The sequence below is a fragment of the Oncorhynchus gorbuscha genome, linkage group LG03 (genome assembly GCF_021184085.1).
Source record: "Oncorhynchus gorbuscha isolate QuinsamMale2020 ecotype Even-year linkage group LG03, OgorEven_v1.0, whole genome shotgun sequence".
Classification (NCBI taxonomy): domain Eukaryota; kingdom Metazoa; phylum Chordata; class Actinopteri; order Salmoniformes; family Salmonidae; genus Oncorhynchus; species Oncorhynchus gorbuscha.
This window is the reverse complement of record NC_060175.1, coordinates 76,736,049-76,757,816: the sequence shown is the minus strand read 5'-3', so window position 1 is coordinate 76,757,816 and position 21,768 is coordinate 76,736,049. Positions and strand designations below refer to the sequence as shown.

General features: G+C 44.0%; 3 protein-coding genes across 3 annotated transcripts in view; 1 reads left to right on the top strand and 2 right to left on the bottom strand.

Moving 5' to 3' along the window:
• The window catches only part of LOC124022022 (G-protein coupled receptor 37-like 1), a 3,358-nt gene extending 832 nt beyond the window's left edge, over positions 1–2,526 (top strand). Inside the window, exons 1-2 of the mRNA XM_046337078.1 lie at positions 1–99; positions 775–2,526. The exon at positions 1–99 is cut by the window's left edge and continues 832 nt beyond it. Of these exons, the coding sequence (XP_046193034.1) occupies positions 1–99; positions 775–1,602 (927 nt within the window). The 3' untranslated portion in view covers positions 1,603–2,526. The remainder of the gene's footprint in view (positions 100–774) is intronic.
• A 5,236-nt stretch (positions 2,527–7,762) lies between these two features.
• Positions 7,763–11,446, bottom strand: LOC124022011 (ADP-ribosylation factor-like protein 8A). The gene is made up of 7 exons (XM_046337069.1): positions 11,005–11,446; positions 10,359–10,439; positions 10,055–10,128; positions 9,838–9,931; positions 9,507–9,574; positions 9,226–9,296; positions 7,763–9,138 (listed from the first exon to the last, which is right to left on the bottom strand). Exons 1-7 carry the CDS (start codon positions 11,125–11,127, stop codon positions 9,083–9,085), a joined length of 567 nt encoding a protein of 188 aa, XP_046193025.1. The 5' UTR covers positions 11,128–11,446; the 3' UTR covers positions 7,763–9,082.
• Positions 11,447–11,716: 270 nt separating this feature from the next.
• Positions 11,717–18,381, bottom strand: LOC124021999 (tyrosine-protein phosphatase non-receptor type 7-like). Its single transcript, XM_046337059.1, has 12 exons — positions 18,182–18,381; positions 17,991–18,051; positions 17,630–17,666; positions 16,001–16,190; positions 15,714–15,903; positions 15,537–15,621; positions 15,358–15,443; positions 13,645–13,782; positions 13,419–13,529; positions 13,109–13,266; positions 12,570–12,683; positions 11,717–12,073 (listed from the first exon to the last, which is right to left on the bottom strand). The coding sequence occupies exons 4-12, from the start codon at positions 16,165–16,167 to the stop codon at positions 11,905–11,907; spliced, it is 1,218 nt and encodes a 405-aa protein (XP_046193015.1). The 5' UTR covers positions 16,168–16,190; positions 17,630–17,666; positions 17,991–18,051; positions 18,182–18,381; the 3' UTR covers positions 11,717–11,904.
• Positions 18,382–21,768: the final 3,387 nt, after the last annotated feature.

Genomic DNA, 21,768 nt, shown 5'->3' with positions numbered 1-21,768 from the left:
CTGGTGCTCTGCTTCTGTTTACCTGTGGTGGTCTTCAATGAGCTCACCAATAAGAGGCTGCTGGGGGACATCTCATGCAGAGTGGTACCATATATGGAGGTGGGTTTGATTCCCCCCCCCCCCCGCGCCATGGTGGAATCACTGTGGCCCTGTATGAAAGTGATTAATGAGCATGGCTATGATCTGATTTATGACATTGTTGCAAATCAGCCAGTAAAATAAACGTATGGGTTGAGTAATGTTTATGGGCCACATAGTGTTTTGAAATGTAAAATGTTGTAAATGTTTAAAACTTTTACCAATGTAATATTTATAGTACAATTGTATGGTAAATTACATAGTTGTATGTAAGCCATGCATTTTGTGTACAATTTTATCATGTCAAACTACAATTTAAACTAATACTTTTACATCTCTACAGCTCATGTAGCAGGTTGGAAAGACTCCTTCCATGTTGAAACTGTTGTCTAATTGAAATGGCCAGTGATCCTGCCTTTGATCTGTTCTCTGTGACGGGTCATTTATGAGTGATGGGTTCAGAGTCTTAATGGGATATTTCTAGTTCCAGTGACATTCTGCTCTAAAATAATGCTGTGTTAATAAATGGCGTGTGCAAGGTGTGAAAACGTTTCCCTCATTCCACCCACATTTGTAGGTCAACAGATCATAACTGTCATACAAAAGAACCATCTGCAGTAAGGATTTTGCAGAAGCAACAGCACACCATGAAAATTCTAGCATAGCTAACAAGTTTAACTCCATTTATCCTTCTAGGTGACTTCCCTAGGGGTGACTTCCTTCAGCCTGTGTGCCCTGGGTATCGACCGCTTTAATGCTACCACTAGCTCCCAGCCCAAGACCCGTCGGGTGGAGCGCTGTCAGTCCGTCCTGGCCAAGCTGCTGGTCATCTGGGTTGGTTCCATGGTGCTGGCGGCCCCAGAGCTGCTCCTATGGCAACTCAGCCAGGCCGTGTCTCCAGCCACAGGGGCGTTGATGGACTCCTGCACCATGAACCCCACCTCCAACCTCCCCGAGTCCATCTACGCCCTGGTCATCAACTACCACGAGTGCCGCATGTGGTGGTACTTTGGCTGCTACTTCTGCCTGCCCGTAGTCTTCACCCTGCTGTGCCAGCTGGCCACCTGCCACGTGTCCAATGACGGTATCCCTGAGCGTCTGGAGGAGCGCTCCCCCTCCAAGAAGCAGAAGATACAACACAGTCAACAGGTGGAGCGCCAGCTCAACTGCACCGTGATGGCCCTGGCCGTGGTCTACGGCATCTGCGCCCTGCCAGAGAACGTGTGCAACATCGTTCTGGCCTACACCGCCATGCCCATCTCTGATGACACCGCCACCCTACTGGCCCTCATCAACCAGTTTTTCTTGTTCTTCAAGTCGTCGGTGACGCCGGTGCTGCTGTTGTGCCTCTGTAAGTCCCTGGGCCAGGCCTTCATGGACTGCTGCTGCTGCTGCTGTGAGGAGTGCCAAACCGGCAGTTCCTCTTCCCCTGGCACCGAGGCCAAACTCAAGAGCACATCCTCCATCTTCTTTGACAAAGCCAAGGACAGCTCCACCATCCTGTCAATCAGCGGGTCCAGCTGAACTGGCTTCTCCTGCCTGCCTTTTCTTTCCATCCTGTCACCTAACCTGATTAGATGTGGTAACAAAACAACTCACCTTTCAGCAGTGGACATTCCAACCTCAACCTCACCCCCTTTCCTCCCCAGTCCCACCACACAGGGATCAGATGCTGGACCTCTCCATGGACACGCCTTTTGTTTTCAGTGTTATTAGTCAGAGGACTGGGACCATTGTCAGTGCCACCTTCTCTGTACCTTTAAAGTCTGCAATGTCTCTCCTTTTGATGTTCTCTCCAAATAGAGACCACACCCCATCCAGTTTTAAGGTGGTTCATTTTACAGGAAGTTAAGACTGACTAAGTGCAGATTAGGAGAAGAGCTCCATTTAATATCTTTGTAGAAGTGTCACCCCAATGTTTTCATCCTACGGATTATTAGATCAAGATAAACGGAGTATTATGTTAGATTATTATGATAGGTTTGACTAACTAACATTCCCTTGGAGCCTCAGTGTGGGGCACTGAGATAATTATTTTTGATGTCACAGCCTATTTACATATCTGTTAAACAATGTGTGTTCTCTCACTAGCCAACACAGACAAGTGTGCCATAGAATTTTCTTCATGCCCCCCCCCCCCCCCAACTCCAGACGGAGATAATTCATCTTTAGCCATCCCGTATCACTGTATACATTATTACTTTGAGTTTTATTAATAATCAAGAGGGATGGTTAAGACGTAGTAATTTCCATCAAAGTGCTGTGAATAATAAATATTTGACGAGATCATCATGAAAAGTCACTGTACAGAGGTCAAGGTTATCAACCGGTTGAAAGAAGGTCAAGAGAGAAGTCACCTCATTTTGTGAATAAGAGAAAAAATGGTTCTGAGATGTAAATCTGGCTGTAGTGTTGTTAATTTATCCAATAAAGGTTTATAATTTGTCAGCTCTTGTCATTTTTCTCCTAGAGGGGTGTTGGGTGATTAGTGCTTGACTGAGCATCCCATTGACCATCTGAAACTCAATAATGGGGTTGTCCCCCTGAGCTGGAGCATATTTGTCCTCTCACTGATACAGGCTTTGGGCAGCAGCAGAGCTGCTCTCATAAGGGTATCCTTGTTCTCCAGGGGCCGATGGAACCCTACATTCTGAATATCAATGCCCTGTTACTACAGTTGAGTTGCCAGGTTACCGTCCCAAAATTCACGTGTATTGCAGACTGGCCAAAGCCGGGCAGGCTTTCCACCATTTTCTCACCCTGCCCGGTTCCCCTGGAAACAAGGGGTTTTAACTGTCCAAATCAACATGGGGTGCTGCTGCATGTTCTCTCGTGTTGTGGTGAAGGATAGAAGGAAAATAAATGATATAGAAATGTTTATAGTTTGTTTTATTTCACTTTTGTTTTTAAATGGAGACGGACAAGGGCTAAGGTCAAAGTTGAATTTCTATTTCTCAATTGCCACCGAAGTAATGCCGACAAGAAAGAGGTAAGACGGGGCTGTTTGAAAGGGGATCATAAACATTGCCCAATTGTTTTTACAGGCAACATACCATAAATCCTTGGAAATAAGTATTACAGTATTACAGTATTACAAGCTTGCACACAAATAACACACGCTGGCAGTGGCAGAAAATAGGTCCATTTACATTTCTGCACACTTGTCTTTGGTGTTTCACAAATATAATACCAATGATTTCTCCACAATGACTTCTTGCTTAACATGTTTTCAGTAATCGGACAATGCAGGGCAAAACTGAAATAGTTTCATAAAGTATTCAGTCATGTTCTTTTCAATCAAATGAGCCACGATCTCTGCTTGCTACAAGTGCATATGATCTGATCTATGTTGATACCTTCTATCCTATTTCTGCTTGTGATGCCAGCTCGCTATGTCATCATGTACATTGAACCTTTCATCCTGGATGACTCATTCTGTTTCTTCACCTGTTGAAGTGCTTCATAAACCGTCCCTCTGCCTCAGTCCTTGTATATTAGTGGACTGGCGTTGGATGTTGTGGCAGGGGCTGTCTGTTGATTTGTGTTGGTGGCTTCATTAAGGAAACAGAGAAGGGACTGTTAACTGTGCAGTCATTAGTGGCCAGGGGAGCTGAAGAGCTCTGTGCTCACTGCTAATGAGGGTCCAGCACCTCTCTCTCTCTCTCTCTCTCTCTCTCTCTCTCTCTCTCTCTCTCTCTCTCTCTCTCTCTCTCTCTCTCTCTCTCTCTCTCTCTCTCTCTCTCTCTCTCTCACACTCTCTCTCTCTCTCACTCTCTCTCACACACACACACACACACACACACACACACACACACACACACACACACACACACACACACACACACACACACACAAACTCTAAAGAGGTCAACCCCCCGACAGAACACCCTCCTCTGTCTAACCCTGTCAATCAGTGCATATTTTAAGGAACCAGACTGTCTCTGTAGATTCCCACTGACTTCTAAGTCAATCACCATTGGTTATTGGTAGGCCCTATTGGCTTACAGGTGATCTTTGACATGCTTTCCAATAAGGTTTTCTTGAGTTTCATTGTGGCGGTGATCTCTGATTGAACCTAGCCCATCCATCAGAAAATGATCATGTCACCAAGCCCTAATATAGCCATTACTTAGGTGGCAATTGAGAAAGAGAAATTCAACTTTGACCTTATTGTTGCGACCGTTGCAAAAAATAGAGCAGGTAACGTTGCTATTTTGACCAGGCTGCTGCATGCAGACTGACGCTTTGATTATGCTTTTTCATAATAACAATGACAAGTTGATGTCGGAGAGCAACAATAAAATGACCATGATTTAATATGTGCCAAAGTAGGTAAGATGATAGGGGACATTTAAACTGAGTTGGCAAGACTTTGAAACATATTACCACAATCACGACTAGCTCAGTTGGCATAAATAAACATACAGGCTTTGTTGCCGACAATACCGTTCAGATATTTAAATGACGTTGGCGGCATGCTAAAGTTGGTAACAAAACGTCTTGGTTTAAAAGGTGTGTATGAGAATGCGTGATTGTTTTCAGACTGTGAATGGCTCTCATGGCTGTCTCAGACACTCTCCGTGTGAATATGTGACTGCATGTGAATGTTTTTTGTATGGTGAGAGGCAATTCTGTATGTAAGCCTATGTCATTGAGTGAGAGAGGAGAGAGAGTGTGTCTCTCTCTCATGCTGCATGTCCTCTTTGGGTTGGCTCAGTGAACACAGACTAATATGCCCTGAATGTCCCCACTTATGAACACAGAGCTGCCTCACCTCCCCCTGATGCGGGAACAGTGTTTGTTTTGTTCTGTGGGAATACTGACGAGGGTGGGGGGGAGCTCTCAGAACCATTCACCCCTGTTGTCATGGCAGAGGCCTGACAAGGCAGAGGCCTTGGCCCTTCCGAGAAACACAAACTGATCTGAATCAGAGAGATTGGCGCAGATCCTGAGCACGAACGGCCACACACACACACACCGGCCCGCTCCGGACCCCAGGCTTCTATAGCCACCGGACCACCTTGTTCTCTCTGGACAGGAAGTCCTGGTCAGCCTCATTATATTGTGCTGTGATGCCAAGGAGAGACAAAAACAGAACTTGTCACAACTCGTTTGTATTCATGGCCAATGGCGGTTAAACCCAGAGGAGAGTAGAGAGGGAAGTAACTTATTTTCAGCTTTAGTCTGGCCATTCTGAGATCACCACTTCCATAGCACCTCTCTGGTACCCACAATTACTCCCCTATTTGGGGTCTGGGTGATTGGGAAGCCCTCCAAAACACCTCAATCCAACTTATTTGGATTGAGGTGAGATTTGCCATACACAAAGGCTTCACGCACTTGTTGAAAATCAGTTCTGCGAAAGGGTGTGAGAAAGATTGTGTTGTGGGGTTAGAAAGAAATCCCCTTAATTGTGTCGTGTAAGCATGTTAGAGCCTAACTGCTGTTTTAGGTGTAGAGTTCTTAGTTTACAAATCTCTCTTCCATACCAGCGTTTGACTAAATGTAAAATGGCCATTTTTGCATAGTTAAATACACAGAGAAAAAAATACACAGTGACAACAGATCTCTAAAATCAATTATTTTAAAGTAAAAGTGCCAGTCAGTGGTATTAACTTCCCCACAGGGCAGCATTGTGTGCAGCAGACAGAACAATATAACGATGCAACATAGTAGCCTGCTCACCATGCTGCTAGGCTAAATACTGCAGAAGTAGATCATCTCAATGTGACAGCCCTGAGGTTATTAACCATGAATCCTGCCAAACGTCCATTCTAATGCACAACCTTCTATCATTACAAAATGTCCCTCAGAATGCTCATTATAATGCGATAGAAACCAGATCTGAAGTAGTGTAAACCACAGACATACAAATGTATACCATGTATGCGTTCAGAATAGTTTTGAGGGTATGACTGCCTTAGTCTACTCTCAATCACCCAGAAAGGACCTGTGACTGGGAAGCTACTGCCCCCTGCTGTTCACAATACTTGCTTAATGTTGGTAGGCTTGGATCTTCCCTTGAGGAAATCCTTTACACACACACACACACACACACACACACACACACACACACACACACACACACACACACACACACACACACACACACACACACACACACACACACACACACACACACACACACACACACACATGAACTCATCAAAAAAAGAAACGTCCACTCACTGTCAACTGCGTTTATTTTCAGCAAACTTAACATGTGTAAATATTTGTATGAACATGACAAGATTCAACAACTGAGACAAACTGAACAAGTTCCAGACATGTGACGAACAGAAATGGAAAAATGTGTCCCTGAACAAAGGGAGGGGGGGTCAAAATCAAAAGTAACAATCGGTATCTGGTGTGGCCACCAGCTGCATTAAGTACTGCAGTGTATCTCCTCCTCATAGACTGCACCAGATTTGCTAGCTCTTGCTGTGAGATGTTACACCACTCTTCCACCAAGGCACTTGCAAGTTCTCAGACTATTCTGGGGGCCCTAGCCCTCCAATCCAACAGGTCCCAGATGTGCACAATGGGATTAAGATCCGGGCTCTTCGCTGCCCATGGCAGAACACTGACATTCCTGTCTTGCAGGAAATCACACACAGAATGAGCAGTATGGCTGGTGGCATTATCATGCTGGAGGGTCATGTCAGGATGAACCTGCAGGAAGGGTACCACATGAGGGAGGAGGATGTCTTCCCTGTAACGCACAGCGTTGAGATAGCCTGCAATGACAACAAGCTCAGTCCGATGATGATGCTGTGACACACCGCCCCAAATCATGACGGACCCTCCACCTCCAAATCGATCCCGCTCCAGAGTACAGGCCTCGGTGTAACACCCATTCCTTCGACGATAAACGTGAATCCGACCATCACCCCTTGTGAGACAAAGCCGCGACTCGTCAGTGAAGAGCACCGTCTTAGGCGTCTCACAGTACGGACATCGCAATTTATTGCCCTGGCCACATCTGCAGTCCTCATGCCTCCTTGCAGCATGCCTAAGGCATGTTCACGCAGATGAGCAGGGACCCTGGGAATCTTTCTTTTGGTGTTTTTCAGAGTCAGTAGAAAGGCCTCTTTAGTGTCCTAAGTTTTCATAACGGACCTTAATTGCCTGTTAGTGTCTTAACGACCGTTCCACAGGTGCACGTTAATGAATTGTTTAGGGTTCATTGAACAAGCATGGGAAATGGTGTTTAAACCCTTTACAATGAAGATCTGTGAAGTTATTTGGATTTTTACAAATGATCTTTGAAAGACAGGGTCCTGAAAAGGGGACGTTTCTTTTTTTTTGCTGAGTTTATATATGGTAAGAGGTCAAAGTTGGCGGTGTCACTGCTATTTTTCCTCATTGACTGAAGTGATTGCAACCTCGTCACAACCTTCCCCTCGGGTTGTGACGAGTGCCGTGGCATGGACCTTTACTGAGAGCAACAGAAACACTAACTTTTTCCCACATTGCCTCCTTCATACACACAAAACAGACAGACAACATCACATGGAAAGCACCAACCATCATCCCAACAACCCAAAGCTACAGTGAGATTCTGTATTGTTTGGCAACAATAACCATATGAATTCTGCAGAGCATGTATGAAGTTGTTTTCACCATTGTTTTTAGTTAGTATTATACACAATCATCAATTTAATTGAAACAATGTACAAACAGGTTAAACCAGATACAGTATTTACTATTATTTGCCATAAAAAATAACCATTTTTAGTTCATTCTCAAAGGTCCCACAAATACTTAAGCCTAAGCATGCAAACAAATAAGTAAAGATATTTTGCTGCGGGTTGTCAATAATCAAAAATGACTTAGGTAATTTTGGCAATGTAGGAAGCAGAATAATTCATAGACATGTAAGTTTAGTTTATACAAAATTAGATAGAAACCTTCACCGTTAGTGGCACCTGTACAATCTCAATTTATCGAGTGGACTTCTTTATCAACAGTCACCAAATAACAGATTTGACATTTTATAATGGGGTTATTCATGACTCGTGATGAGACAAAAACTGGCCAAGTAGTATCTGTACATTACTGGTTGGAAATGAGCTATTACATAAATTAATGGTAAGAAAGGGGAAAGAATATGCAAAAATCAATAAATATATATTTTGTTTATAAACCATGTGTTGCAGATGATGCTTGACCATAGACATGGCCTATGAAAATGTAAAAAGGCCAGGTTGCTTAGTTTAAAGAAACCCTGTCTGCTGTTTCTAAAGTAACAGAAAGGTGTCTGGGCGACAGACAGAGATGACGACATATCACGCAAATGTATATATAGATATATATTGACAATAGAGATTACGTCAAGGGTACTCTTTAACAACACCTACCATTAGCCTTTCAAAAATGAGAGGCGGAGATACTTGTACACACTCCAAGTATTTCAATCAAATGGTGTAATGCTCCCCCTTCAAAACAGGTACATGCATATACAGTACCATTTCAGTTGAGCACCGACATTGGGAAGTGATAAGACTATGGCCTGAGTCTTATATTGTTTCAGATTTGATATCAGCGTTCTAAACTTGACTTTGGGGCTGTAAATTGATGCAGTGTTCAGAGTCCATAGTCTTTTCTACCTATTGGGATCAGAGGTTACGTACAGTACTCCGCCCTGTCTCCGGATCAGTTGAATATGAACCTCAACATCAACAGAGACGATGAAGTATGAAATATGAACACAATTATCTTTTTTTTTTCATTTTTCAGGGCAGCTAAGTACCACTTTATCCATCAGAGGTCATATGTCACTACAATAATTATTATATTACAAAAAAGAAAATGAACAGTGCAAGTAAAACGTTTCCAGGCTCTCTTCAGGAGAGTGGAATCAGGCAAGGAGTCTTGGCAAGAGAGGGCCACCCAAAGAAAATAGGGGGAGAATGGACAAGCTTGGGAGGATAGAGGACAGGGTTTAAGGGACCTGTGCAGGCCTGTGGGGCGGTCTCAGGGCTGTGACCGTGAGATGAGGTTCTCATGAAGTGCTCCGCTTGGTTCTGGAGTGCTGGATCAGCCACTGTAGTGTTATATCTGGGGGTAAAATAACAGAAGTTTAAAATGCAATGAAATAAATAAGAAAACAGGAAATAACAAGTCATAAAGTCGTCAGATACTGACCAATGTTGTCCTTTTCCTTGCAAGAGATAGAGTAACAGCAGATTTCTCTGTCCTGGATGGCTGAGAGGTTCCTGTGGATCACAGAACAGCCATGAGGATCACTCATTCACACACACACACACACACACACACACACACACACACACACACACACACACACACACACACACACACACACACACACACACACACACACACACACACACACACACACACACACACACACACACACACACACACACACACACACACACACACACACACACACAGCTGGTGCTTACATCCTCTCAATCAGCTCTTTCTCATCAAGCGACCCAGGAAGATCTCGCTTGTTCCCCAAGACAAGAACCTGTGAGGGGGAAACAATATGGAGAGTTGGACAAAGTCAAAGTAATATGAATATAGGCCATTGAGCAGACGCTTTTGTCCATAGCTACTTAGTCATGAGTGCATACATGTTACGTATGGGTGGTCCCAGGAATCCAACCCACTAACCTGCATTGCAAGCGACCATGCTCTACCAACAGAGCTAGAGGACCACACGAGGAAATTGAAGCAATTAGGCCCACTACTGTAGCTATTAGATCAGCCAGTTCTGTATGGGGTACTCACGGGAATACCCTGGAGCTGGGGCTTGTCCAACAAGTTGTGTAGTTCATTCTTAGAGGCCTCAATTTTCTCTGGATCAGCTGCATCAACCATGTACCTTTAAAATGATATGGTTTCAAAAGGTTGAATAAATATCCTTATTTGAAATGGGCAACCAATATAATTGACCACCCCCACCACAAGGGGTAGGAGGCATGACTGAGTCAATGCTGTTACTCACACGATGGCACTGACTCCTCGGCAGTATCGCTCCCACATACTCCTGAATCGAGGCTGACCGCCAATATCCCACAGCTAGAAAAGCAAGGGATCAAAACATCAATACAGCCTTGATACTGTGAAGCTAATCCATTTTACACTTTTCACAATTAATAAAATAGCTTCAGTGAGTCACAGTCAATCCGAGAGCCCATCCAAGATCCCCCTAAATACTTAACTCTCCTCTCGCTGGAGTAACCAAGTGATGAATCAAGTATGACCATTAAGTGGCCTGACCCCTGTCCTTGACCTGGCAATGTACTGACCTTAATGGTGACGTTTCCCTTGGTGATTTTCCTCATGTTGAAGCCCACTGTGGGAATCATGTCTTCACTGAACTGGCCAGACTGCAAGGGGTTAAGAATAGAGGTGGGTTACAGATTAAGTTAAATGAAATCACCTGGCAAATACTGTCTGTAATATTGCTAGGATTTAAATTGTGAAATATGATCCTGTCGCTCATAAAACTGACCCTAGTAATTTCATGAAAGGGAAATACGATTGAATGCACTGTGCACAAGTGAACTGTCAGGACATACACGTGTGTGATGGGGGGGATGATGATAGGCGAGTAGTGTCCGTTTCCACAGGTCACGCACGGTGTGGTTGCACTACTGCATGCCTCATGTGCATGCTGTCGTTAAGCGAACAGAGCTAGGGTCATCATCAGCGCCCGTATATGTCAGCAACGACACACGTTAGCTTCCTCGCTAAAGCCGACATTTAAATTGTCATCGAGACGTCGCTAGCTAACGTGATACAAAATGGATATAACAACAGAAGCTAGCTAACGCTATCTAACTGCTGAGATAGCAAGCTCTTGCGTTGGTGGAGCACACGAGCAGACATCTCGATCTGTTCAACAAGGACACATCAGCAGGTCAGAGGACAGGAATAAATGATGGACCGTACCGCAATCACGTTCACGAAGGTTGTCTTTCCCGAATACTGTAGTCCCACCAAAGTCAACTCCATCTCCTCCTTCCAAAATAGTGCTTTAAACCAGTCAAGGAGCTTGTTGATCAAAGCGATCATTCTGGGAGCGTTGTGATGGCACTGCTACTACTGGGAAAGGGAGCTTGCTAGCCAGCTAGCTAACGTGAGTTACAAGTTCCCTAGCTGGCGCTATCTAGCGTGCAGTGGCAACACAGTAACGTTACGTACAGAACGAATAGCGTGCCTGTAATGAATACTCGCTAAATAATCTGTTTTGCGCGCACGTGTTGGCTATATTATTTGATTTTTTTTGTCAGTTATCTGCCTTGTTTACTATTCCTCTTTCCTCCCTGTCTGTATTTTCCAATAAGGGTTGTTCTTCCTCATTGAGTGGGGTTTCAGAATCACGTAGAGAGAGGAGTGCTCGATAAAGAGGGTACTCAGCGCAAATGAGGCTCTGCTTTCCCGAGACTTGCCCTCTGCTGGAGAGAAGGAACATTACCGTAGCTCTTGTGTATTTATTTTCTGTTCTACATATCACCATGTATTGATCAATGATGAAATAAACCTGGAACCTGGAAAAGCATCAAATAATAATACACGTATTTATCTACTATATGTATTTATTCTTCAGCATGTCAAGTGAACTGCAATTAGGTCTAATTAGAGCCAAGGACATTATGCATAATACTTGTTTTTTATTATCATGGTAGCAAATATGGACAATATTAATACTAATGACGTTCAGTAAAATTCTAACTGCATGGTGTGGTGAGTACCACATCACATGCCCATCAAAATGCCACAATCAATGTCACGGTCAAGAGGATGAGATGGACACAGATTTCCAGGAGCTTATTCCCCCATGCGGAAATATCAAGTTTTAGCTGGGCTTTCTCTGTCACCGCATGTCCCCGTGGTTTTAATGGTCTGGATGGGGACAGGGCTCTCTGAGCCACTGTCTGTGTTCCCCAGCTGCCTACTGTACTGAGCCAGGGTGAGGTACAGGAACTGGTACTGCTCACTGGTCTGGATCATACCACCCCTAAAAACACAGAGGTGGAGAGAGTGAGGGAGAAGCATCGTTTAGGGCAGCATCCCCAAAAAGTTTTTTCATAACTCAAAATAAATATCAAATGCTGTGTTTAAACCAAAGTGCTCACTTGATAGTTCATGTGATAAGTAACAGAGTTTGGTTTACATTTGCTTGTCACTTTAGTTTCAAGTTTTAATGTCACATGCACAAGTACAGTGAAATGCCTTTCTTGCGAACTCAAAGCCCATAATGCACTAGTCAATAACACTGTATTACTAGAAATAAAGAAAAAATACGAGAAATAAGAATAATAAATATGAAATACTCAATTAAGTAAGTAAGCATACTATATACAGGAAAGATTTAAAAAATTAGTTTCAATAGCATATTTACATGTGCAGGGATAGTGGAGTGATGGAGGTAGACATGTATAGGGGTAAGGTGACTAGGCAACAGGTTACTACCAGAAGCAGGGCGGATGGCCAAAGTGTGTAGTGGCTTGTACCTGTCCAGGCGTAGCTTACAGACGATCCGAAGCACATCAGCCTTACTAGTGTGTTGCAGCTGTAGGCATCCAATGCTGCTGCCGATGAAACAACCTGTTCTGCCAATCCCTGCACTGCAAGACAGAGCCCACGAGATCATGTCAAATAGAGCTGTAACATTCAAACGTCTGTCATACAATGTATTTATACCTCAGTCTTTCTGATACAGTATCTACCAGAAATACACAGTCCACTTGTAAATGATACTGTATAGCACAACACAAACAGAATTCCGTAGCGTTCACCTTTTGCCGTCAGTAAGTGAATTCAAGCCATTCACCATGAATCATTTCGGAGCCTAATTCTGACTGACATGGTATGTGAAAGGAGCCTCCCTAAGGTGTCGCAACGTATAAATCCTCTGTCAGTGAGATCCGTTCAAGTAGCCACGGGCTATTTTCTTTTCAAGGACATTCTATCTTACGTCATTGTTTGATCTTTCACATTTATTATATTGATAGCTAATGAGAACCCGTGTTAAGGGGTGTGCTAGTGGGACCTGCAGTGGACGATGGTGGGTCCTGGGCTGGGTATGGACTGCCTGTGTTCATCCACATCCACCACCAGTCTGAGCAGGGGCCCAGTGCAGTCTGGGGTCTGGTGGTCTGGCCATGTGGAGTACCAGTAGTGTCTTACCTGCCTGTTCTCTGAGCCCACCTGTCAGACACATTGTTGCTAGTGAATTATGTGGTTCATTCTTTCATTCAATCATTCATTCAGAAGTTCGGAATTTTTAAAAACTGGTGTAACCCGGCACTTTGACTGGCATTACTTCACACTTTACAGATGATAATAACCTACTATCTCACCTGTATAATCATATCTCGAATGGTGTAGCCATCACATTCTTTCACAATGGACACTCTGACCTCAAATCTGCCATAGCTGCCGTCCTTCTCTGGCCAGTAAAGCTCGCACTTCTGAAAAACAGGACACCCTTTTTGTAGACTGTAGACGGAAACATCAATATGTCTGTCAACGGAAACCATTGATGAAAGCTATGGAGGTGGGATAAAATTGACATATCCCTGTCACCTCGTTCTTCTCCTTTAGCATGGTGATCATGACAATGTTGGTGGATCCCTCCTGCCACACCATCTCCCAGAAGTCATGCACAGTGTTGAGCATGGGGCCCTGGGTGGCGATGTAGGCACTGGGTGCACCGTTGTAACCCTGCGTGGGAGACAGCAAGAGTTGAGGCTGTGCCGTTCGTTTCCACTTTGACTTCCTGTGGGTTTCCTTGGTTGACATGATACACCCACGTAAACCAACCGTATCACTCTTTACATCATTGAAGGGGCAAGCTACAGTTGCTGCATCCATTTTTGGACTGATAAATGAGTGATATGTAGGATTGATTTTTGAAGAATATAACTTATAAATGCCTCATGAGCTTAGTCCAACTGTAGTACACTCTTAGAAAAAGGGATCCAAAAGGGTTCTTCCGCTGTCCCCATAGGAGAACCCTTTTTGGTTGTACTGTAGAACACTTTTGGTTCCAGGTAGAACCCTTTTGGGTTCCATGTAGAACTTGGCGAGGAAAAGGTTATACATGGAACCCCAAAGGGTTCTACCTGGAACCAAAAGTGTTCTACAGTACCTGGCACCAGAAATGGTTCTTCAAAGTGTCCTCCTTCGGGACAGTTAGTGTCCTCCTATCGGGACAGTTAGAGTGTCCCCCTATCGGGACAGTTAAAGTGTCCTCCTATCGGGACAGTTAGAGTGTCCTCCTATCGGGACAGTTAGAGTGTCCCCCTATCGGGACAGTTAAAGTGTCCTCCTATCGGGACAGTTAAAGTGTCCTATCGGGACAGTTAAAGTGTCCTCCTATCGGGACAGTTAAAGTGTCCTCCTATCGGGACAGTTAAAGTGTCCTCCTATCGGGACAGTTAAAGTGTCCCCCTATCGGGACAGTTAAAGTGTCCTCCTATCGGGACAGTTAAAGTGTCCTCCTATCGGGACAGTTAAAGTGTCCCCCTATCGGGACAGTTAAAGTGTCCTCCTATCGGGACAGTTAAAGTGTCCCCCTATCGGGACAGTTAAAGTGTCCTCCTATCGGGACAGTTAAAGTGTCCTCCTATCGGGACAGTTAAAGTGTCCTCCTATCGGGACAGTTAAAGTGTCCTCCTATCGGGACAGTTAAAGTGTCCCCCTATCGGGACAGTTAAAGTGTCCTCCTATCGGGACAGTTAAAGTGTTCTCCTATCGGGACAGTTAAAGTGTCCTCCTATCGGGACAGTTAAAGTGTCCTCCTATCGGGACAGTTAAAGTGTCCTCCTATCGGGACAGTTAAAGTGTCCTCCTATCGGGACAGTTAAAGTGTCCTCCTATCGGGACAGCCGAAGAACCCTTTTAAGTTCTAGATAGCACCCAAAGTATAAACTTGTTTTACTCCCATGTTTGTAAACAAAGTAAATGTACACATACACTGTATAGACTCAAAACATGATTAAAACTATAATTTGTTATCTCATGGATGGTCAGTACTTGCATCTATAGCTCTGTCTATGAATTTGAGAGTGGTTACATTTCTCCAGCCCCATCCCACAGCTTTTTTGCAAAATAGTGGTGGCGAGTACGCTTTGTTATAGTTTCAACTGCTGATTTCCACTTTAACATACACTGTGCAGTGTGTATTCTTGACTTTCTCCTCACCTTTTGTATTACTCTTACTTTAAGTTCGCTTGACACAGTTGTGTCAAAAATGCATAAATAAAGGCTGTGGTTGTAATAATGCCTGATTCTAACCTTTATGTAGTTTGCATTGATGTATCTCCCAGTATCACCCGCTTCCTCTGCTGCAGGGTTTCTCAAACACACACGGGTCTCAGGATCTGGTTAACATGATTATACTGTTTACATTGCCTGGGTGCCAGCGTGTTTCAGCATTTATCAGCTATTTCGTCACATATGACTTAGGCACTCACTTGGCAGTATGGTCTTGAATCTGTCTTTTAAGGCGTGCCCTGGAATGTCCAGCTCTGCAGGGATGACGAAGTTTGGAGGAATCTTCTGTTGGAAAGAATGGACAGGCTAAGGCTACAGATTCCACCTGATCCTACATGCAGTCAATCTCTGCACGTACAGTTACAGTAGATATTAACCTGGTACTCTGAGTTCAGCCTGCTGGTCTCGTCAGATGCCTCCTGCAGCTGAGAGGGGGTCAGAGGGCGTGTTGAGGTCCTCAGCAGGTGGAGGAGGGTCTCTCTGGGGGTGGAGATGGAACACAAGGGCTCCACCGCACCCAGGCTGAGGCTGTTCACGTCCAGCACCAGGGACACATTGGAGCCCCGTCTGAGGATGTATGGAACCACAGAGAGGACAAAAGGTCAGGAACTCTGTTCAATAAATATAATGACAGTACTGTTTATTATCATGGATGTCTCTCTACCTCTCCTGGAGCTGGAATGGTTTGCGAGGAGCTGTGGCAGCAGGGCAGGGGAATGACTGTTCCTGGTCCACAGGTTGTGATGATGATGGGGATTCTACTGACTCATTCATGGTTGTGTGTGGAACGACTGGGAGGTTTAGAAGGATACAACCATACTCTACTGACATCTGCTCATAGAGTGAAAACAGACCTGAGAGAGAGAGAGAGAGAGAGAGAGAGAGAGAGAGAGAGAGAGAGAGATAGTAGTGAACTACATCTAGTTCAACTAGTAATTTAACTACATTTTGCATTAGCTTGGTGGTAGCTGAACTAAATTCGAATCTAGGTAGTCTTTTCAGTATAACTTTTCTTTTGCTGCCATGTAGTGTTGTAGCTACAGTAACTACTGAAAGTACACACTACTTTTTTTGGCTGAAGGAGCCAATCATTTCCAGCATCAGACCTGCCTAATGGTCACTTGAAATATTGTTTTCGTGTTTAATAGGCTAAAGTGATCTGTTCTTGCCATTTATAGTCTATGACACAGGGATCATCATCTAGATTCAGCCACAGGCCGATTTTTGCCTGAGTGGGCTGGAACATAATCACTAATAATTTGTAGACCGCAAATTGACCGCAAGAAGCCCAAACCGATATAATTGACTAAAACGTAATAATTTTGTCACATCTTCTCCTGCAACGCCCCCTACTGCTCATTCTGTGTCGCCTTGATCTGCTGTCTCCCCCAGTGCTCTTTCCCTCTGTGTGTGTGTGTGTGTGTGTGTGTGTGTGTGTGTGTGTGTGTGTGTGTGTGTGTGTGTGTGTGTGTGTGTGTGTGTGTGTGTGTGTGTGTGTGTGTGTGTGTGTGCTGGGGTCAGAGCAGATCTCCACCAGCTGCAACCTGTTCCATAATCAAGACCTCTACTAATACTCAGCCCTGCCACTTCCACGCTGCCAGATCGTAATCTCTGCTCAGTCAGTCTATGTTGCTCGCCATTTGTTACTATTCAGATCCAGTTATCCTGTTGTGCCTGTTTTCCTCTCCGCTACAGTTCTGCTCACTCTGACTCTGGTCCCTGTCTCCAGTCCCACGTCTCCACATCCTGCTACTCTTTCCTGGATTCCCCACTCTTATTGCTCCTTTAGATTCCCCTCTGGAACTGCTTACCCTGTCCCAACCCCTCTCGCTCCAGCCTCAGCCTCCGTACCTGGTTTCCAGCAACCCGCCCGAGCTTCCCCTGACCTGCACTCCATCTCTCCCTTGTGTTTTAATAAATACCTTGGTTACTTTATCCCAGTCTCCTCGTCTGAGTCTGCTCTTTTGTTCCCCTTTTCTACTCCACGTAATACATTTCAAACCTTGCTTACGTTTGTATACAATCACATATATATATATATATATATATATATATATATATATATATATATATATATATATATATATATATATTTATTTATTTTACCCTTTTTTCTTTACTTGGGGGCCCCCAAAAAATTGCCTGCGGGCTGCCAGTTGGGGAACCCTGGTCTATGACATTTCAGATTTACATTTGATAATTGTTCACAAAGTAGTTTGGATGTAGTGTACTGCTTTTTCGTAGGGGTAGCTCTAGGGTAGCTTAACTTCTGTCAGTGTGAAGTAATTGGTACCTTGGTAAACTATCTTCTCAGAGTAGCTTCCCCAACACTAGAGATGGATAGGGAGAGAGAGAGTATTAAAGACTGTTAGTGAAATGACCTGTTGACCTTTACTGCCCACATCACTAATTCTGTGACAAACATACTCAGCCATTGTTTTTTTTCCTTCTCTCTGTTCAACTAGTCTACCCAGACCTCAAAACTGGCATAAATCACACACGATTTTAACATCCAAAATCTCCATGGATCTTGTAATGAACTATTCTATTTTTATCACAACTGTATTATAAGTTTATTGCTTTATCACATTATTCCTTATTATTCCAGCACACCACAATAGCAATTCAATTCAGATGGAATTTGAAATATTTACCCTTATCAGCTCTTCTTGTCAAAAGTACAACAGCTAATGAAATATCTCAAGTCCCCTAAAACTGAGAAATGACATTCACAACACATGACACTCAGTAGAAAAACACCATTGATTAACAATTTCTGTTTCAGATCATCATTTCTTTCCCATCTCTTGTTGCCAAACTGTGGCAAAACTGGATCTATCCATACCTGAATCCTGGGCTGCCGATGTGTCAGAATAATCCAAAGCCAAATTCAATATCTGCCGTTGACATGAACCAACCAGGGCGAGAAGAAACAAGTAATAACTGGAAAGTGAGAGAGAGAAACAGAAAGAGAGAGAGAGGGGGAGAAAGAGAAAGAGAGAGAGAGGGGGAGAAAGAGAAAGAGAAAGAGAGAGAGAGGGGGAGAAAGAGATAGAGAGAGAGAGGGGGGGAGAAAGAGATAGAGACCGTGAGAAAAAGAAAGAGAGAGAGAGGGGGAGAAAGAGAAAGAGAGAGAGGGGGGAGAAAGAGAGAGAGAGAGAGAGGGGGAGAGAGAGATAGAGACCGTGAGAAAAAGAAAGAGAGAGAGAGAGGGGGAGAAAGAGAAAGAGAGAGAGCGGGGGGGAGAAAGAGATAGAGACCGTGAGAAAAAGAAAGAGAGAGAGAGAGAGGGGGAGAAAGAGAAAGAGAGAGAGGGGGAGAAAGAGAGAGAGAGAGAGGGGGAGAAAGAGATAGAGACCGTGAGAAAAAGAAAGAGAGAGAGAGAGGGGGAGAAAGAGAAAGAGAGAGAGGGGGGGAGAAAGAGAGAGAGAGAGAGAGGGGGAGAGAGAGATAGAGACAGTGAGAAATAGAGAGTGAGCAAGAACAGACGTGCAATCTTTTTGACACAGTGCCTCGGTATGTTAGTAGGCTAGCCTCTTTGGCTTCAGGTGAACGTCTAAACGTGAGTGGCTGAAACATCACTGACAAGTCCCTGGAAGAAAGAGAGGCAGAGAGAATATTGTGAAGCTGAGATGCTTTGGGAATAGGTGAATCCGTATTCATTCCTTAATGACTCCAGGCTCAAGGCTGGCGCAAATGTGCATGTCAGTAGCTGCCCATAATCTAACATTCTGTTTTGCATAAATGTGTGCACATAGTGTATTGGATTTGCTGATGAAGTCCTTGAAGCTGCATTGTATCAGACAAGTAAAACAATAGACAGAGAAATACTCTCAGATACATAAATAGCTTTAAAATTGTATTTGATTTGATCTCAAAAGCATTTTTAAGGAACTAAACACTTCAGTGACCATACTAAATGATGAGGAGGTGATGTGGTCATTGATATGATCATTACTTATAGCACAACAAATGATACAGTAAGGAAGCTCAGAACATAACCGTAAGCCGTACTGCAATGATGGAAGAGCTGAAAGTATGCATCAGTTCATCTGTATGGGCTGACATACAGCATCAGACTGGCCAGAGTCTTCCATGTTCTCGGCTAAAAGGTGACTTTAATATGATGATGGGGGAAAACAATCTGTAGTCCACCTGCAGCCATACAGTACAGTATACTTAGGCCTTTACTCTGGCCTGTGGTTGTCGCTATCACACTGAATGAGAAAGGCCTGGAAGGTAACTCACCAGTGCAAGGGACTGCCAATCAAAGTTGGCCCTCAGAATCTCCTCTGTCCGTGAGTACTATGTGGCTGTGTGATGACCAGGGCCTCAGTCCAGATAAGCCATTACAGACACAGGCAGTTTTAACACTGGGCTCCTTGGCTTTAGGGAAGCTGATGAGAGCACTGTTTTTTTCTTTGACTTCTTCTACCTCTCCACGCTTCCTCTCTACTCACCCACTCACCCACTCACCCACTCACTCACTCACTCACTCACTCACTCACTCACTCACTCACTCACTCACTCACTCACTCACTCACTCACTCACTCACTCACTCACTCACTCACTCACTCACTCACTCACTCTCCCATACTCTCAGTTACACACGCACGCGTACACGCACACCCACACCACAGACACACTCACTCACACACACGCACGCACGCACGCACGCAGGCGCACACCCGCACACGCGCGCGCACATGCACACACACACCACAGACACACTCACTCTCACTCTCTCTCACACACGCACGCACGCACGCACGCACGCACGCACACACACACACACACACACACACACACACACACACACACACACACACACACACACACACACACACACACACACACACACACACACACACACACACACACACACACACACACACACACACACACACACACACACACACACACACACAGATATTCAAGGCTGTATCACCCCTGCAGACTCAGTGCCACCGGCTTCTGTGTAACCTGGAAAGAGAGCGCACTAACCTCAAATCTGAATTTTAAGTTGAATATTATTTTCTCTAGAGCTACAACATGCAAACAATGGACCAGTATGCACAGTTACAGCAATACAACCATTGAGTGGATAATATGTCAAATGTGAGAGCCATATTGCAAGCATTTTCTAATTTCATCACAGTGTCTTGACAGTGCAAAAGTGAATAACAGTCACTGTGGGCGAACTGTCAGATGTTGTTTATGAAACTGTAGTGGAAATGAGCATTGATGTGATGGAAACCGCTGGGCGACAAATTGAATAACAGTGTTATTTTAATGATTTATTTAGCCTTTACTGAAACAGGTAAGTAATTGAGAACACATGATCTTTTACAATAGCGATCTGATCTATAACAACAATGTTGATTTAACACAAACATCAGAAATGTTTGGTACTTTCCTTCCTATTACGTGACGTTGATGTTGTTTTACCGTCGTGGATTGAAGGCATTTCAAGCGACAAGCTGGTCATATATACCAAGATAAAGGAAAATGAGAGTATAACAGTAAGTTTACAGAAAACCAAAGTAAAGAAAGGTCATAGAAACACGTTAGAGGTATTCATATTGGAGGTACAAGTTGAGACAAATATGTGCCCAGTAAATGACATGAAACTTAGTGAGGGTGAATGAGCTCTGTGATAATGCTTAATTATAACATAAGATCTATGCATCACCTGTACAGAGATCCCTGATGTGTAAGGCTTGTGGTGGTTGCTACGTGGGTGGGAGGCTGGTCAACAGGCCTGAATCCGGTACTGAGGGTTTGAGCTAGCCACTTCCTGTCATGGCCATACATCACTTCCTGCTTTTAACAGACTGTTTAAGTCAAGACTCAACAATATTAGTTATCCATACCATCAACGTTAACATAAACACCATAGTGTAAAAGTACATGTTTATCTCTTAAATATTTAGCTCTGTACAGTTGAATGGAGGTCCATGGCCATTGCATTATTTCTCAGTCATGAGGAGGATATGGGTCCTCTCAGGACCTTCCACCCACACAGGCCAGGCAGCAACACTCTGAATGTGATGTGGATGTTTTGCTTGTATTTTTATTTCCCAATGATGACTACAAGTAAGTCACACGTTAAGAGCACGTCACACGTTAAGAGCACGTCACACGTTAAGAGCACACCCGCTGTTCTAACCTTTGAAACATTCTTACACACAACGCTGCAAATAGTTGAAATAGTACAGCTACAACGTGTTAGAAACATTCATATTTTGTAGAATGAAAAAGATTGAATTAGATCCACGTACTGTACTTTGTCCGATAACAGTAATATTGTAGCCCAAAAGGATTTATTGCCAGAAAAGAAGAACACCCTTGCCTTTCTTACTAACACTCTCAATTGTTTTACTTCTTACTGACACTGACTTTGCTTTATTGAAGAAAAATGTACTTATTAA